The 14,671-nt window shown below is 41.2% G+C and overlaps 1 protein-coding gene across 5 annotated transcripts in view; it reads left to right on the forward strand.

Annotated features, from left to right (window-relative positions):
- Positions 1-4,141: 4,141 nt before the first annotated feature.
- ehbp1l1b (EH domain binding protein 1-like 1b) overlaps positions 4,142-14,671 on the forward strand; it is a 28,467-nt gene continuing 17,937 nt past the window's right edge. Inside the window, exons 1-8 of one of the 5 annotated variants that reach the window (XM_085289434.1) lie at positions 4,142-4,845; positions 8,639-8,696; positions 8,776-8,871; positions 10,687-10,740; positions 10,922-11,100; positions 11,309-11,427; positions 11,547-11,636; positions 13,293-14,045. In XM_085289434.1, coding sequence (XP_085145560.1) covers positions 4,742-4,845; positions 8,639-8,696; positions 8,776-8,871; positions 10,687-10,740; positions 10,922-11,100; positions 11,309-11,427; positions 11,547-11,636; positions 13,293-14,045 — 1,453 coding nt within the window. In that variant the 5' untranslated portion in view covers positions 4,142-4,741. The remainder of the gene's footprint in view (positions 4,846-8,638; positions 8,697-8,775; positions 8,872-10,686; positions 10,741-10,921; positions 11,101-11,308; positions 11,428-11,546; positions 11,637-13,292; positions 14,046-14,671) is intronic. The other 4 variants (XM_085289436.1, XM_085289437.1, XM_085289435.1 and 1 more) reach the window with 4 other exon arrangements.

Below are 14,671 nucleotides of genomic sequence, written 5' to 3' on the forward strand. Positions count from 1 at the left end.
GCTCTGCAGCTTGTTTCTTTTCATAAGAGGGCTTCATAAAAGCTGGATCCATACACAACACCATCCACACACAAAGGGGGGTTTAAAGTCATTTACAGGGGCACAGAAACACATCAAAATAGTTTTAATTTGAGAATGATGTGTTGAAGCAAGTTCAAAATAAATGTTTATGGCTTTTGCATCATCTCCATGCAAGTTTTGATTTATTGCGTGGCAGGCTGGATTTAACTGGAGTTAGAGAAGTGCTTCAGTTAAAGAAAACACTGTTGTGCACTTTATCCGAAAATCGGGACAATCATGGTGCTGTTGCAGTCGGGTGAAGCAGGGATGCTGTCTGAAAGCTTGACTTCACATTTGTTACTCCCACATTACATCTAGTCTGCTTTGCACTTGGAAAGTGTGGTTCGATGGGGCAGCTATTTTCTGTGAGAATAAAACAGAAATAAGGACTGTTTCCACTTAAGGTTTGTTTTCCATGTTTTATCTGTGCCATTGCGTCTCCCGATGATGTGATGGAAGAGTTTGTGCCACGGAGCTGACTGTCCACTGGGTGGTGTCTTTTCATCACTGAAGCTGCTGCTGCTGCTGCCCAAGGGCTTGCAACATCCTGACCTCCAGCAGGGGATGCTGCTGGGGCTCGGAGAAATTGCACATCAGGTGAGGAAGCATCCAGTCCAAAAGTGATCATCTTCCAGATTGTTTTTTTTTTTTTTTTTATATTGGTAAACATTATAGATAACAGGATTTACACAGGTTTTATAGAAAATAAAATAAAAATGACCTGTTTTGCAAGCCACATTCATCTTTTCACACAAATATTTATACAGCAGTTTATTCTATGCACTTCGGAGCTTCTTTTACCTTGCATCCACACCTATACCCAATTTAAACTACTACGCCCTGTCAAAAACACTCAGTCATTCTAATGACTCCATAACAGCGTCTCAAAATGAAACTTGAGCTGTAGTTGTTTATTTTATTTTTTTCAAGTGGCAAGCACAGATGTTTTACTTTGGCGCTTCTCTGTTCTGTTCAATCCCTCTTTGAATGCTGATAATGGATTCTCTAAGGAAGTGGAGAAAGATAAGAAGCACACAAGAGTTCTCTCTTCTTCCTTGTCTCTTGCGATTTCTGAGGCTGGTGACGTGGATGAATTTATCCTCAGCAGCAGAGGTGACTCTTGGTCTTCATTTCCTGGGCCGGTCATCATGTGTGCTAGTTTCATCGTAGCACTTGATGGTTTTTGCAACTAAACTTGGGGACACATTCCAAGTTTTTCCATTTTCTGGACTGACTGACCTTCAGTTTTTAAAGTAATGATGGGCTGTCATTTCTCTTTACTTAGCTGGTTGGTTTTTGCCATAATATGAATTCTAACAGTTGTCAAAGAAAGCTGTCAGCTGTGTACCAGCTGTGACTTCTGCACAACACAACTGATGGTCCCAACCCCATCAAGAAGGCAAGAAATTTCACAAATAAACCCTGACCTGTGAAGCGAAAACCATTTCAGCTGACTACATCATGAAGCTCATTGATAGAAGGCAAAGGCTGTCAACAAAGCAAAGGGTGGCTACTTTCAGGAATCTAAAATATAAAACATATATATTTATTTTTTTGCTACATGACTCCATATATCTTGCTTCATGCATTTGATGTTTTCAGTATGTGTCTACAATGTAGAAAGTAGTAAAAAATAAAGAAAAACCATTAAATGAGAAGCTGTGTCCAAACTTTTGACTGGTGTGTGTATATCCATGACAGCTTTATTTGCCATTCTCCTGATGTGATTGGTAATGTCAGAGGGGAAGTTTGAAACAGTTTATAACAACTTATGTGGCCGTTTCTTCCTCTTATAAACCTCAGGTTGAAATTTAACCTTAGATTAGTTGAATTTATCTGAAAACATGAAGTTGTAAAGTCCGTTTTCTCTCGTCGTGCTGCATGCTTGATATGAGAATTGTGTAAAGGTTCCCTAATCTATGTGGGATCCAGAACTTTGCAACTTGGTAAAAATTTACACTCATTCAAAAGTTGTATGCTACTCCAAGCAAAAATACACTAACTTGCACTCGCTGTCCTGCAGGAGCACTTACAGCCACTGCTGGAGAAGAAAATCAAGAGAGACGAGTAAGATCAGATGTTAGCACTGTTCAGGCATATTTTGTGCCATCTACATGCTCCAACGTGCTTGTTGTTTGATTCTGAAAATGCATGCCTGCATTCACAGAGATGTGAATGCAGGCATGCAGTTTGTGGTTTCATGAGGATTTTGTCATTTTTCTCCATGTTTAATACAAAGAAACTTACTTGTTTTTTTTATGTCGAACAGGATGCTTTCATGTTCCTAATCAGCTGTTTGCCACTGTGTGTGATACAGTGGGAGGTTTTAGAGACTCTGAGTTGCAATCCTAGAGTTTCATCCTTCACACAGTAGTATCAGGGAGGTTTGTGATTTCTTCAAGATTTTCTTACTTCACTTCAAGGTGTTAAATGACCATAGGTTTTCAACAGCAGTGTATGGGGGAAAACAACCTGCTTTTTAAAATTATGCATACAAGACAAACCATTTTGCTTCCTCTTGAGACTCCAGCGATAACAAAATCGACCTTCAGATTATCAGAAATGATTCCTGAGTAAATCCTGATGGAATCCTGTTCAGAGGTCATGAATGCAGATATATTAAGCTGTCATTAAACGTTTGAAAGTCAGTGTCTGTGTTTAACAAGTGACTTTGCACATCATGGTTTTTCTTTCTACTTTGCATTGAAGTCTTGGAATATAACTTCAGCGTGTGCCACAGATATGAACAGTATTCCTGCATTCGGTTAAAGACAACCAGGGGGTGGTATTGCCAAATATGACCAACAGGGGACATGCTGCCTTCAGCCAAGAGAGAGCTCCTGCAGTCCTCCACCTTCTCCTCCTCCTTCTCTGAGGTCATCCTACATGGCTGCAGCATGGGGAAAACCATTTGCTTTGGAGAGATGTCTGAGAAGAACGTCTCACGCTGTTCTCTATTTATAATCAACACATGTTGTGGATATTGTTAGAATATGCCTCTCTGTCACTCTAAATGAGAGTTGGGCTGAATTTCTGTGTGTGTGCGTGTGTGTGTCTGTGTTCATGCTCTCTATCTCATCCATCACCAGAATGTTTTTGTGGTTTGGCCTTTTAGGCTCAATGCAAATGTAAATTTTCACACTGCTCACTGCTCGTCTCATAGAAGCCTTTTTTATCACTATTGGTATCATATGACTCAGTTACTGTAAATTCAACAGTCAGTGATTAGTAAAACAAATAGACATCAGAAGGGGTGGTGACAGCAGGCAAAGCTGGAAAGGGGAATAATACTACCAGAGCTACAATACACTGACTTGTGAGGTCAGTACCTACAGCTGGGAAATAACCCAGATAGGCAAAGAGAAACAAAAGTGATATGAAAATAAAAGAGACAACACAAAAATGACATGTTTGTGCTACAGTAGAAGAGGCCAGACAGCAGCAAGTGTTTACAGTAGACAGAAATTCGTTTTACTGACTGCAGAGAGCACCAATTAACAAAAGAGGGGATGAGATGACACCGCAGGCTGTTATGTGTGTGTCTGTGTACATGTTTAGAGTAGGATTGGGCAGAGGTACTGAGAGGTATAATGCTGTGTTGAATACCGAACCAAAGAGTAACATTAGCCCAACTCTGAGTCATGAGAGAGTTACCCCCCTGCTGCTGCCCCACACTCCTCTACTCCAGCTGCCTCTGTCCATCCATCAATCCCTGTTCTCCATCCTATAAATACACTCCTGCTCTCACTGAGGAAAATCCCTGTGCCTTGACCTATCTTACACACACGCATACACACACAAACACACACTGGTCTGTAGTCTATTGGCTCTCCTCAGTGGAAACTATTCCTCTAACTACATGATCCACACTTTCCTGAGTGAGCGTTGGATGACGCAGCCGAAACTCAGAAAGTGATTTCAGTTATATACCCAATTTGAAAAACGCAATTTCAAGACACAGTGTGCTTTCAGCTTGCTGGAGATGAGATTATGAACGGCTGATTAAGTTAAATGTCAGATAAGGCTGTTCAAGATAGCTAGGATCAAAGTCTGCAGGTATAACTGAGGACTGTCACCTCAGTGCCTCCACACAAGCAGCAAGATAAAGGAGTTTGCATACCACTGCATCAGTCTTTGCATATCCTGTCTGACTCTGCCTGTCTCTCTGTTGCTGGCTGCTTTCACCCATGAAAAAAGGGAGGGTTAACTAACTCTAAAGGAAGCAGACCTATATTACAACAACCCCACGCTTGAGTCAGCTGCGCCGTCTCCACGTGTGGATTACTGGCAGAAAGAGTCAGTGAGAGCTCCTGCAGTGGTCTGACTGAAACTTCGGGCTGCTGTCGTATTAATTTGAAGCTTGTGTTAATGACAGAGCGGAATCGGTTCCTCTTTACTGACTCTTCAGCTGCCTGTTCACGGTGTTCGGCTCTTGCTTCTCGGTACATGGCGACATTTCTGTCCTTTTTGTTGTGTGTCAGTGTGTGATTCAACTCGGTGCCAATGAGCGCAAGTCACAGCTTGTGTGAAGTTCATTATAAGCAACAGGAGCAGCAGCAGCAGAGAAGGAAGAAGAAAGCCTTATAAGGAGCACAAGCAGCGGACAAAGTTGGATTATTGTCAGGCGGAGGGCTTCTTCAGTTTTCCTCTTTCTTAGGTTTTATTTTAACCGCTGGAAGTTATGACTTCGGTGTGGAAAAGACTGCAGCGAGTTGGTAAAAAGGCTTCAAAGTTTCAGTTCATCGCTTCTTACCAGGAACTCGTTTTGGAGTGTACTAAAAAATGGTGAGTAAATGCGCTTTTCTGCATCTATTTGCTCACGATTTTTATTGTTGGAGATGTGAGTAGCCTCCTGATACCGTGTGAAGCCTGTTATTAGCTATAATAAGCCTTCTAGGACTTCTATGTTTATCTCATATCGTGGGTGTTTTCCGCTACATTGAGGACGATGAGGGCGTCCCCCATGTGCTGAGCTGACAGTGCGGGTTCGATTCCCCACCCCGCCTGCGTGGACGTGATATGTCCACTGCTGTGACCATGCGCATGTAGGACCCTCTATAGTGTCCAGTCATGCTCATCGTTGTTAGTTCATGTCTGGGATTTAAATAAACTATTTTATGAGGCTAAAGTTCGTTAGGTTACACAAAACTTTTGGAAGCTGAAACGTTATATGACTCAAACTGATATACGGAAAGCAAAATAAGTCAAAAGTGTCAGCTTCAGGGGTCAAGGGCAAGGTTTTTAGACTATAGCTAACTAAGCCAGCTACTTAAAAAAAGAGAGATAATAAAAGAGTTGATGCAAATAAAACAAAAACTTAGAAAAGACACTACAATGCGATTAAAAAAAATACAAAAAGAAATGTTAATTTGTCAGCAAAAGTGTGAGGCACTGGCATTAAAAAAAGGAAAGTAAAACTATTGCCATGCAGTCATGTGAAACAGAAAGTTTTCACAGGACTCTGTGCAGTCCTGCCAAGCACGGTGGTGGAGGTGTGATGATTTGGGCTTGTTTTGAAGCGACAGGACCTGGAGACCTTGAAGACATGGGATCAGCCATGAACTCCTGCATATGAGGCTATCTGTCCTTGTCACACCTGTCATGTCCTTGCATGACCCAAACTGGGTCATGCAAGAGAACAATGATCCCATGCACAGCAGCAAATCTATCAAGAGTGGCTGAAAAGGAAAAGAATCGATGTGTTGCAACGGCCCATTCAAAGTCAACCTGATTGAATTTACTGCCGGACCTTAAGAGAGCTGCGTATAAACAAATGCCAAAAAACCTCAATGAACTGAAGCAACACTGTAAAGAAAGGTGAGCTAAAAATCCCCCATAATGATGTACGAGACCAATAAAGATACAGAGAAAAGCTCAGTTTAAGTCATTGATGCTAAACGTTTTTCTACAAGCTACTGAATCATTGTGTGTACTTAGCGTTTCACATAACTGCACGAGGACTGTGAAAACTTTCTTTTTCACGTGACTGGAAGTGGTATTACACATTATCATAATCTTAAAATCCCAAGTGCAATCTCCTCTGTTAACAGCTTCAGCAACATCTTTAAACTTTCACCCAGTTGTCAGTTTGGACCACACTGCACCTTCTTATCTGTTCAGATTACATTAAATGATGTATTAATTGGGTTTCCAGCACAGACCTCAATAAAGAACAGAGTGGCTCAAAAAGGTTTAAAGAGTTTGATCAACAGCAGAAAGACACAGGTATACATCTGTGGTGTAAAACCTATAAAGGCAACTGAGTGATTTACTTCCTACATTCAGAGTGATGAAATCAGAGTCTTTAACTTCCACTGTCATAACCACAGACAGAGAAGGAAAGGGAGGAGTAAAGAGGAAGTGAGGACACCACCAGAGATTCATCCAAAGTTTCAGTCATGTGTGCTCAATGTATGTGTTGGTGATCAACACATGTTTGAACGTGATTAAACTCTGAGGTTACTGACAGGAAGTGAACTCTTTGGCCACATGTGGGTCCCTCTACAAATATTCTGTGCGCATGTGTCTGTGTTTGAGGGGGTGTTAGCCTATTATTTAAGATCATCGACTTTCTGTACTGAGACACATGTTCAATAGTAACAAAGGTGGCAATTTTAAGTAAAAGAAAGGTTAGGGTCAATCAGGTTGGATAAAAGAAGCAAAAATACAGGGGGGGGGGGGGGGGGGGGATTTAAAAAGGACCCGGAGACATCATTTAGAAAATGAACTAATGTTGACAGAGGCGGTGAAGTGACACAGGCATAATAAAAGACTTAGCAACAAGACTATTTTTATGTCTTAGAAACGCTTCATGTGACCAAACCATGAGAGATGTTGGTGAGTAAGTGAGCAGGTTTGCTGAAGAGACAGCTACGCTTATATCTAACACTTAGCGCTGCATGCGGACATTTCAACACAGAGGCGAGTCATGTTTACCACTCATCTAAGCAGTCGTGGGATAAGAAAACTATTGTCTGTTGAGCTGTGGTGTGCAGTAATCACATGTTACTGAGCTGTATTGCACCACCATTGTTTGCTTCTTTAAAACCAGTGTCAACTCTCCACCGCTGCCCATTGTAACTGTGCCCAATAGATCTTTTCACATCTTCGTATTATAGATTATATTTCCTTTCAGCAAATGTTAATGTCTCTGATTTTTATTTAATGTATTCTTTCCGTCTCCTCTGCATCTCTGTGCCTACCAGGCTATTTCTGATGGCACTCCCTGACCCCCTGACACACATACCGCACAAACACATGTGCTCACAAAGCCTTCTCAGCCATACTTGAACACTGATGCACTGAAACGTGAGACCACATGGACCATCTAAAAACTATTGCTGTCGTTTTTGTATGTATTGGAATACTTCATGTATAAATGTAATGTAGTAGGGCTTAGCAATGAGATTTAAAGAGTATTATGAGTTATTCCTCCATAGCGGTGAGAGCGGTGCTCTTTGACTCATAGAGAGCACTTGGCTCTCAGACTGCGGGATTTTTAAAAGTAGAATGGGAGGCAGAGCCTTAAGCTTTCAGGCTCCTCTTCTGTGGAACCAGCTCCCAGTTTGGATTCTGGAGACAGACGCCCTGTCTAGTTTTAAGATTAGGCTTAAAACTTTCCTTTTTGATAAACCTTATAGTTATGACTGGATCAAATAACTCTGCACCCTCCCTTACTTACACTTACAATAGACCTAAGTTGCTCAGGGCTTCCCATGATGCACTATAATTCTGGTTTTGCCAGAGATTTCTTCCTATTAAAAGGGAGCTTTTCCTTCCCACTGACACCAAGTGCTTGCTCATAGGGTGTCATCTGATTGTTAGGGTTTTCTCTGTATTATTACAATATTTTTGTTGTCCACTTTTTAAAAATGTTCAAAAATAGTGCGGTAAAGTGCTGCAAGACAACATACAGAATTATTATTTCCCCTGGCCCAGACAAAGGAATAAATATGAATAATATATAACATTGTTATAACACTATTATTGACATTTATTACTACTATTAGTAGTAGTATTAGTGGCGGCCCAAAGGGGTATTATGTGGATCGGTGCCTGCATTTGTTAGTATCTTGTGTCCTGTTATGGGGGCTCCTCTCTTCCTGTCATAGGCACGCCTTATAGTCATACAAATTTAGGTCATATGACTGTGCAGCTTCCTGTCTCACTTCCTGTGCCACAGAGGGCTGAGAAATACAATAGAAACACAGAAACAGATGTTATAAAACACACATTTACAAAAAGACAGGTACACACTTGTAACATGTTTCATGTGGTAACTTGTTGTACTCTAACACTTTAACACGTAAATGCACAGCATCACATCTTCACAGACCTGCATAAATTTGCTGACAACCATCTTCACAAATAAACACACATCATGTTCTTTCATTGGCACAGAGGAATTATTATTCAGCAGTCACAAGATCTCTTACTTGTGTTATCTAGTTTGGATCGTGTCTACTTTGTTCTGAGAACTCGCTTGCTTATGAGCAAAGAGTGTATTAGGTATGACTGACGTACAATGGCCTGAGGGAAAATGGCACTTCTGTTTTGATGTGTGTTCGTGTTTCTTTAGGCAACCAGACAAGCTGAGGGTGGTGTGGACCAGGAGGAACAGACGAATGTGTTCCAAGGTGAAGTCACCAAAACACCGCACACATAAACACATACACACCTCCTCACAGCTCTGTTAATGCGTTATTTCTTCTGCAGCTCCACAGTTGGCAACCTGGAATCAAGAACCCCTACAGAGGCATGGTAGTGTGGCCTGTCCCGGAAAACATTGACATCTCTGTTACTCTCTTCAAGGTACCAACACCCAGTGTACAGAGTGTACTATTTACAATGTAATAACAAAGTAAATGAAAAACCTGAATAAATGAGGGAAACATATAACAAAGGTCAGGGCACAAGTTGTTTCTGGGTGGCTTGAACAAGTTAATCCTTGTGTGAATGGTTTACTGTGGCCCTAAATGTTACGAAAAGTCCCTTTTAGAAAGATCATTTTTTAATCCTTCAGTAGTTTAGAATACTTTATTAAGCCAAAGTTTAAACTTAGGCTTTCCTTAGAGTCAAGTTAACACCATGGTTAGTTAGTGGTTAGTCGCATTATCTCATAGCAAGAAGGTTCTGGCTTCAAATGTTCTAACTGGTCTGCTGTGTGACTCTGGACCCTGTTCCTGTGTGGGGGGTTTTGCAGGTACTCCTCCCACTGTCTAGTCATGCCTAGTCATTTTAGGGTGTTTGGTGATTCCGAATCGATTTAAGGTGTGGAAGTAATATAGATAAAGAGTTTAATTGCTCAGAATAAAAGAGATGTAGAATATATATGCGGGAAAAGCGGTCGGTAAGTGTGGAAAAGTATATATAAGGATGAATATAGACACTATGACATTAAACATGGGTTAACAAAGTCCTGTTGTAAAACTTCGAACTGAGCATTTTGACAATTTGGCATTCTGAAGCCAAACATGATGGATATACCTTTCATTATCATCCTTTGTATCTCCAAAAGGGACTATAATTTAAATGTGTTTTAGTAAATAAGACTCAAGACCAGCATCTAAGACCATAAACTCAGCAGGAAAGTGTTGACTGAGGTCACAGACAAGGGAACAGAGGCTTATTATTCCATAGATTTCCAAACAACCAGTCTTCTTTTTGCTAAAGGGGCTGCTCTCTGCTGGCCTTTAAAAAGAATGCATGTTTAAGTGCTGGCTGGACTGGAATTGCTTTTAAGTCCATCTTTTAAATAAATTCAATATACAGTCATGTGAAAAAGGTCATTTCCACAGGACTCAAATCAGTCCTAAGTACAGTCCATGAATCATCAGCTTATAATCCATCTTTAACAGAAATAACTTGAAGTAATTGTTTTCTGTGTAACATTATCAGTGTTTCACATCGCTGTGGAGGAATTTGGGCTACTCTTTTTTTGCTAGAAGTTTCCATTTGTTTATCCACAACGCTCTTAAGGTCCTGCCACTGCATTTAAATCAAGATGAGATCTGAATTCTGACTTTTTTTCAGTCATTCTGTTGGAGATTTGTTGCTGTGCTTGATAAACTGCATAATTCTAGCCAGACTGTAGCTGTCAGACAGAAGTTTCAGTCAAACTCGGTGCTGTGCAATATGGCTAAACATCTCTATTCTGGTATCATCTCATTGTTCCAGAAGTCTTGTAGTTTTTTAAGATACAGCATTGCAAAGCTAAGCCATGCTGCCACATTCAATATGCAGAGTTACCTACTTTGGTGACTCCCTGTGAATAAGGGAAAAAACTGAAAGTAGCTTTCTGAGCGTTGCAAAGTCCAGTCTTTCAGACCAGGAAACTGCCCAAACTCCAGCTTCTATTGAGGTGCTCACATGTGTTAGTGATTATTTAATCAAGTGAATTTGATAAGTATCACTTGGCTGCTACTTACCGTCTCCTAGAATTAAAACCAGATAATTCCTTCCCTCCTGGACACAGTAACAGTGTACTGCATGTACTCCTGTTTTTCACAGGACTTTATAGAGTTTATGTAGTACACCTGAAGACTCTGGCATATGTGTGGATATGTGGATACAATTTTAGGAGGATGTCCCACTAAACAGTCTGTATTTTTATGATAATCCCCTCAGGATGCCAATGCTGATGAATTTGAAGACAAAGAATGGACCTTTGTCATTGAGGGTGTAAGTATCTCTCTATGCCTGACTAAAACTGTTTATAAGTAGAAAAATAAACAAAAGGTTTGCCAATAAAATAGCCAAACCTAAATAGCTCAGACATCCAGTTATAAAATTCAGACTCAGCTTAATCACCAAGTAGAAATCAAAGAATATGGTGTATAATACTTGTTTATGTTATTTACAGGAAAATAAAGGTCACCGTAAGGTGCTGGCATCCGCTGACATCAACCTGAAGCGGTTTGCTAGCCCCACGCTAACCCAGACTGACCTGACGCTGAAGCTGAAGCCACTGTCTGTCAAAGTTGTGGAGGCCACGCTCAAGCTGTCCCTCTCATGTGTCTTTATTCGAGAGGGAAAAGCCACGTGAGTAGTTTAAGTTACCACTACTTACTTACTCTTACTGCTGTTCTACATCAGGGAGGTGTGACAATAGCACTTTTAACCTGAGTTTAATAAATGAGTCATAGCTTAAAGAGTAAAAGCATTTGAAAACACTTTTTTTTCATAAAGAGTGCTTCCTATTGGTGGGGTTGGTAATGAGGTTGTGGTGCGTGTTTTTCTTGTTCTTCAGTGATGAAGACATGCAAAGTCTTGCCAGCTTGATGAGCGTCAAACCCACAGATATCGGCAACCTGGACGACTTCAATGAGAGCGATGAAGAGGAAGATAAGAAGTCTGTGACTGCCACAGGTAGGCAGGATTACACCAACACAGTTTTTTGACCTCTTGACATTTCCTTTTCCTCTGCTTTCCTTTTCTGTTCTTATTTCCGTATGTTTTTCCACTCTGCCCTTTTTCTGCTGCTCCAGTTGTCCCACACACTCTTACCCGTCCAAATCGCCCTGCTCCCCCTCCACCTGACAAGCGACACTCCACGGCATCCACTTTGCCATCCTCAGGTAGCGCTTTCTCCCCCCTTGCTACTCTCACTTACTGTTTGCATCTCTGCCTGTCTCTCACTGGCTAGCTAAGTTTATATATATTGCAGTATTTCACATACTTCTGTCATTTATTCTGTGGTCCTTACTGCATGAATGGACAGTCCTTTGGACACCACATATTTCTCGTCCACATACTAAACACGATTAGGAATCATGTGATGGTAAAATACTGCCACCAATATACTGAAGTTTACGCGGAGACAGCATTGAACACGCTGAGGTTTTTGTGTCCAAACAGACATTAGCGTTGCTTCATACGGTTTTCTTTTTTATTTGCTGCAACTACGTTGTATTAGAATTTGGAGAGACATTCAGACGCAGAGGAGTTCTTCCAATTAAATATTTCAACAAGTGGTGCTGAAGGCTCTACAGTATCTTTTAGCTTGACAGTGCCTATTAGCTTTTCTTTAGTGATCATGATTTACTACAACTTGCAGTTTCTCTTTGCAGCATAGCTGTAGGTTGTAGAGTTATACAAGCTGTGAACAGCTTCTAAACAACAATTCCAAGATCATCAGTTCAAATAATTGTATAAAAGCACATTTTGCCAAGGTGTTAAAGAAAATCCAAACTGTCACTGTCAGATGAGAGGAATGTGGTTGAGGTGTTCAGGAACAACCAGGAACCATCAAGGCTCAGGCCTGCTATGAACCAGGAAGTGCTGGAACACCAGCGTCACTGTCCATAGTTAAGTGAGTTTTACATCACCATGAACTGAGAGGGTGCAGAGCAAGAAAGAAGCCTCTGCTCCAAAGTTGATTTGCAGCTCCTCACATGGAGAAGCCAAATATCTTCTGAAAAAAAGTTTTTGATCAGACTATTTCGCCAAAATGACAAGAGGTATGTTTGGAGTACTAAAGGCGAGGCTTTCAAACCTATGAACAATGCACCAGCTGTCAAGCATGGTGGTGTTGGTAGCGTCATGCTCTGGGGCTGTTTTGCTGCCAGTGTTACTGGTAGATTACACAACGTTTATGAAATAATGAAGAAGGAGGACGACCTCTAAATTCTTTCACTTTACCACAAGGTTTGGGAACTACACTTAAAAGTCAGGTCTGTGCCAGGAAACCAACCAATTTAAATGAACTCTGCCAATTCTGCTAAGAAGACTGCTGAAAACTTCCAGCCAGAATTATGCCAGAAGCTTGTTGATGGCTACCAAAATCATCAGGTCAAGAGGAGCATTTAACCAAATAATTGTGGGGGTGTATTTGAGCCTGAATGTATTCTTTTGACCCTGTGTTAATTAGAGAAAACCCTAAATAAAGTCGTTATAGATGTTTACTGCACAATTATTCCACCCTGGAAAAAGAACAATTCAAAGAAATCACTAAACCCCCAAAATTATCATGACGTTCATGCCAATGATGGTCAGATATTAACTTGTGACCACAACTGTCCAAATGAAGATTTATAAATGGACTTTGGGTTATTTCTTCTTGTATCACACCTAAGAAGGAATACCCATAGGCTTATCTCAAGAGTAACCTAGTTTGCCATTCCATTGCATCATATTCATATGCACATTTCATTCACTTTTCTTTCTTACTCTTTCTTTTCTAATCTACTTTCATTAATCTATCCTTCTATCCATCCTTCCATGTATTAATGCAGCCAGTGGAAGTGATGGTGGTCCTTCCAGTCTCGCTGTGCACTCTCGGCCTCCTTTACCAATTGCCCCCCGCCCTTCTCCACGCCGCTCGCGACATCCCTTGTCCACTACTCCTGTCCAGTCAGAGATCCAGCCATCCCCTGGCCCCTCCCCTCAGCCATCACCCAGGTCCAAGCATAAGAAATCTGCCAATCCTGTTCTTCCTGAAGCTTCTTCTCTGACTGACTCTAAAGCTCCAAGCTCCCAGATCACAGCAGATGCTCCTTCAATCCAGAGTATGCCTTCTGTCCTTCCTCTGCCTGATGTGCCCGCCCACACTCCATCTCCTAAATCCTCTGAATCTGTGTCTCCTTTACCTCCTGCCTCACTGGTGTCAGTTCCTGTGAATTCTTCATCCAGTTGCAGTGAAGGTGCTGCAGACTCAAACACACTCTCTTCTCTGTCCTCAAAGGCTGCCTGTGTACCTCCCACGAGCATTTCTTCTGTACCTCCCAAACTTCCCTCCACTTCACCGTCATCACCTGAGCCCATTGTAACATCATCTTCCATCACTTTACAGAAGTCTTCACTAACCGTATCTACTTCTCTCCCGCATAAACCCAAATCCACTGGCTCCCAGCCCCTTTCTATCAAATCTTCCTTCCCAACAAAATCTACCCTGTCCTCTGAACCTCCATCATCTCACCCTCCACTCACCTGGACCATCTCTCAGCCTCCCTCTCTGCCAAAAATCTTCCAGTCAGGCTCTGCAAAAGGTAATGAGAGGCTGGCTTGTAGGCATGCTGCATGCTTCAGACAAACTGATGAATGATGTGTGACCGTCTGATTTCGTTTCCACTTATGTATGATTTAGCTTCATGCCCATGGAAACAGATAGAGTGAAACAGAGAATGGACTGTTGTGTTGTGTTGGGAGGAAGCTATATGCATGTTCAGCTTGTGATGATTTCAGAATTTTGAGTGAAACATCTGAATGTTGTGTGACTGTCTCAGAGCAAGATAAATTAGTTGTTTATGCTCATTCTTATATTCATTTTTTAAATAGTTTGCCTCTTTTCATTTAACATCTGTCAACATTCAAAGTCTGCTCTGTCTGTCGAATATTAGCTGTTTGCTTAATCCTTCATGTAACTGAATCCATGTGGCTCGTGTACAGGCGTTAGTTACATCTATATATTTAAATGAGCCACCCATCTGTCATGTACTATTACAAATATATACTTGACTGACTCTGACAGTAGCTCTTCATATAGACAACAATTTGAAGAGATAAGAATGAAGAAAAGATGTGTTTTTGCGACAGGCAGCCAGCAACAAAGTGCCTAAAGATTTAAAGATACCATTTATTTACTAGGTTTGTTCTGTTTAAACACAACACTGGT

Source organism: Mchenga conophoros, linkage group LG10 (assembly GCF_057382185.1).
Source record: "Mchenga conophoros isolate Kocher_MC1m ecotype Shallow Benthic linkage group LG10, M_conophoros_male_GT1.1, whole genome shotgun sequence".
NCBI classification, from domain to species: domain Eukaryota; kingdom Metazoa; phylum Chordata; class Actinopteri; order Cichliformes; family Cichlidae; genus Mchenga; species Mchenga conophoros.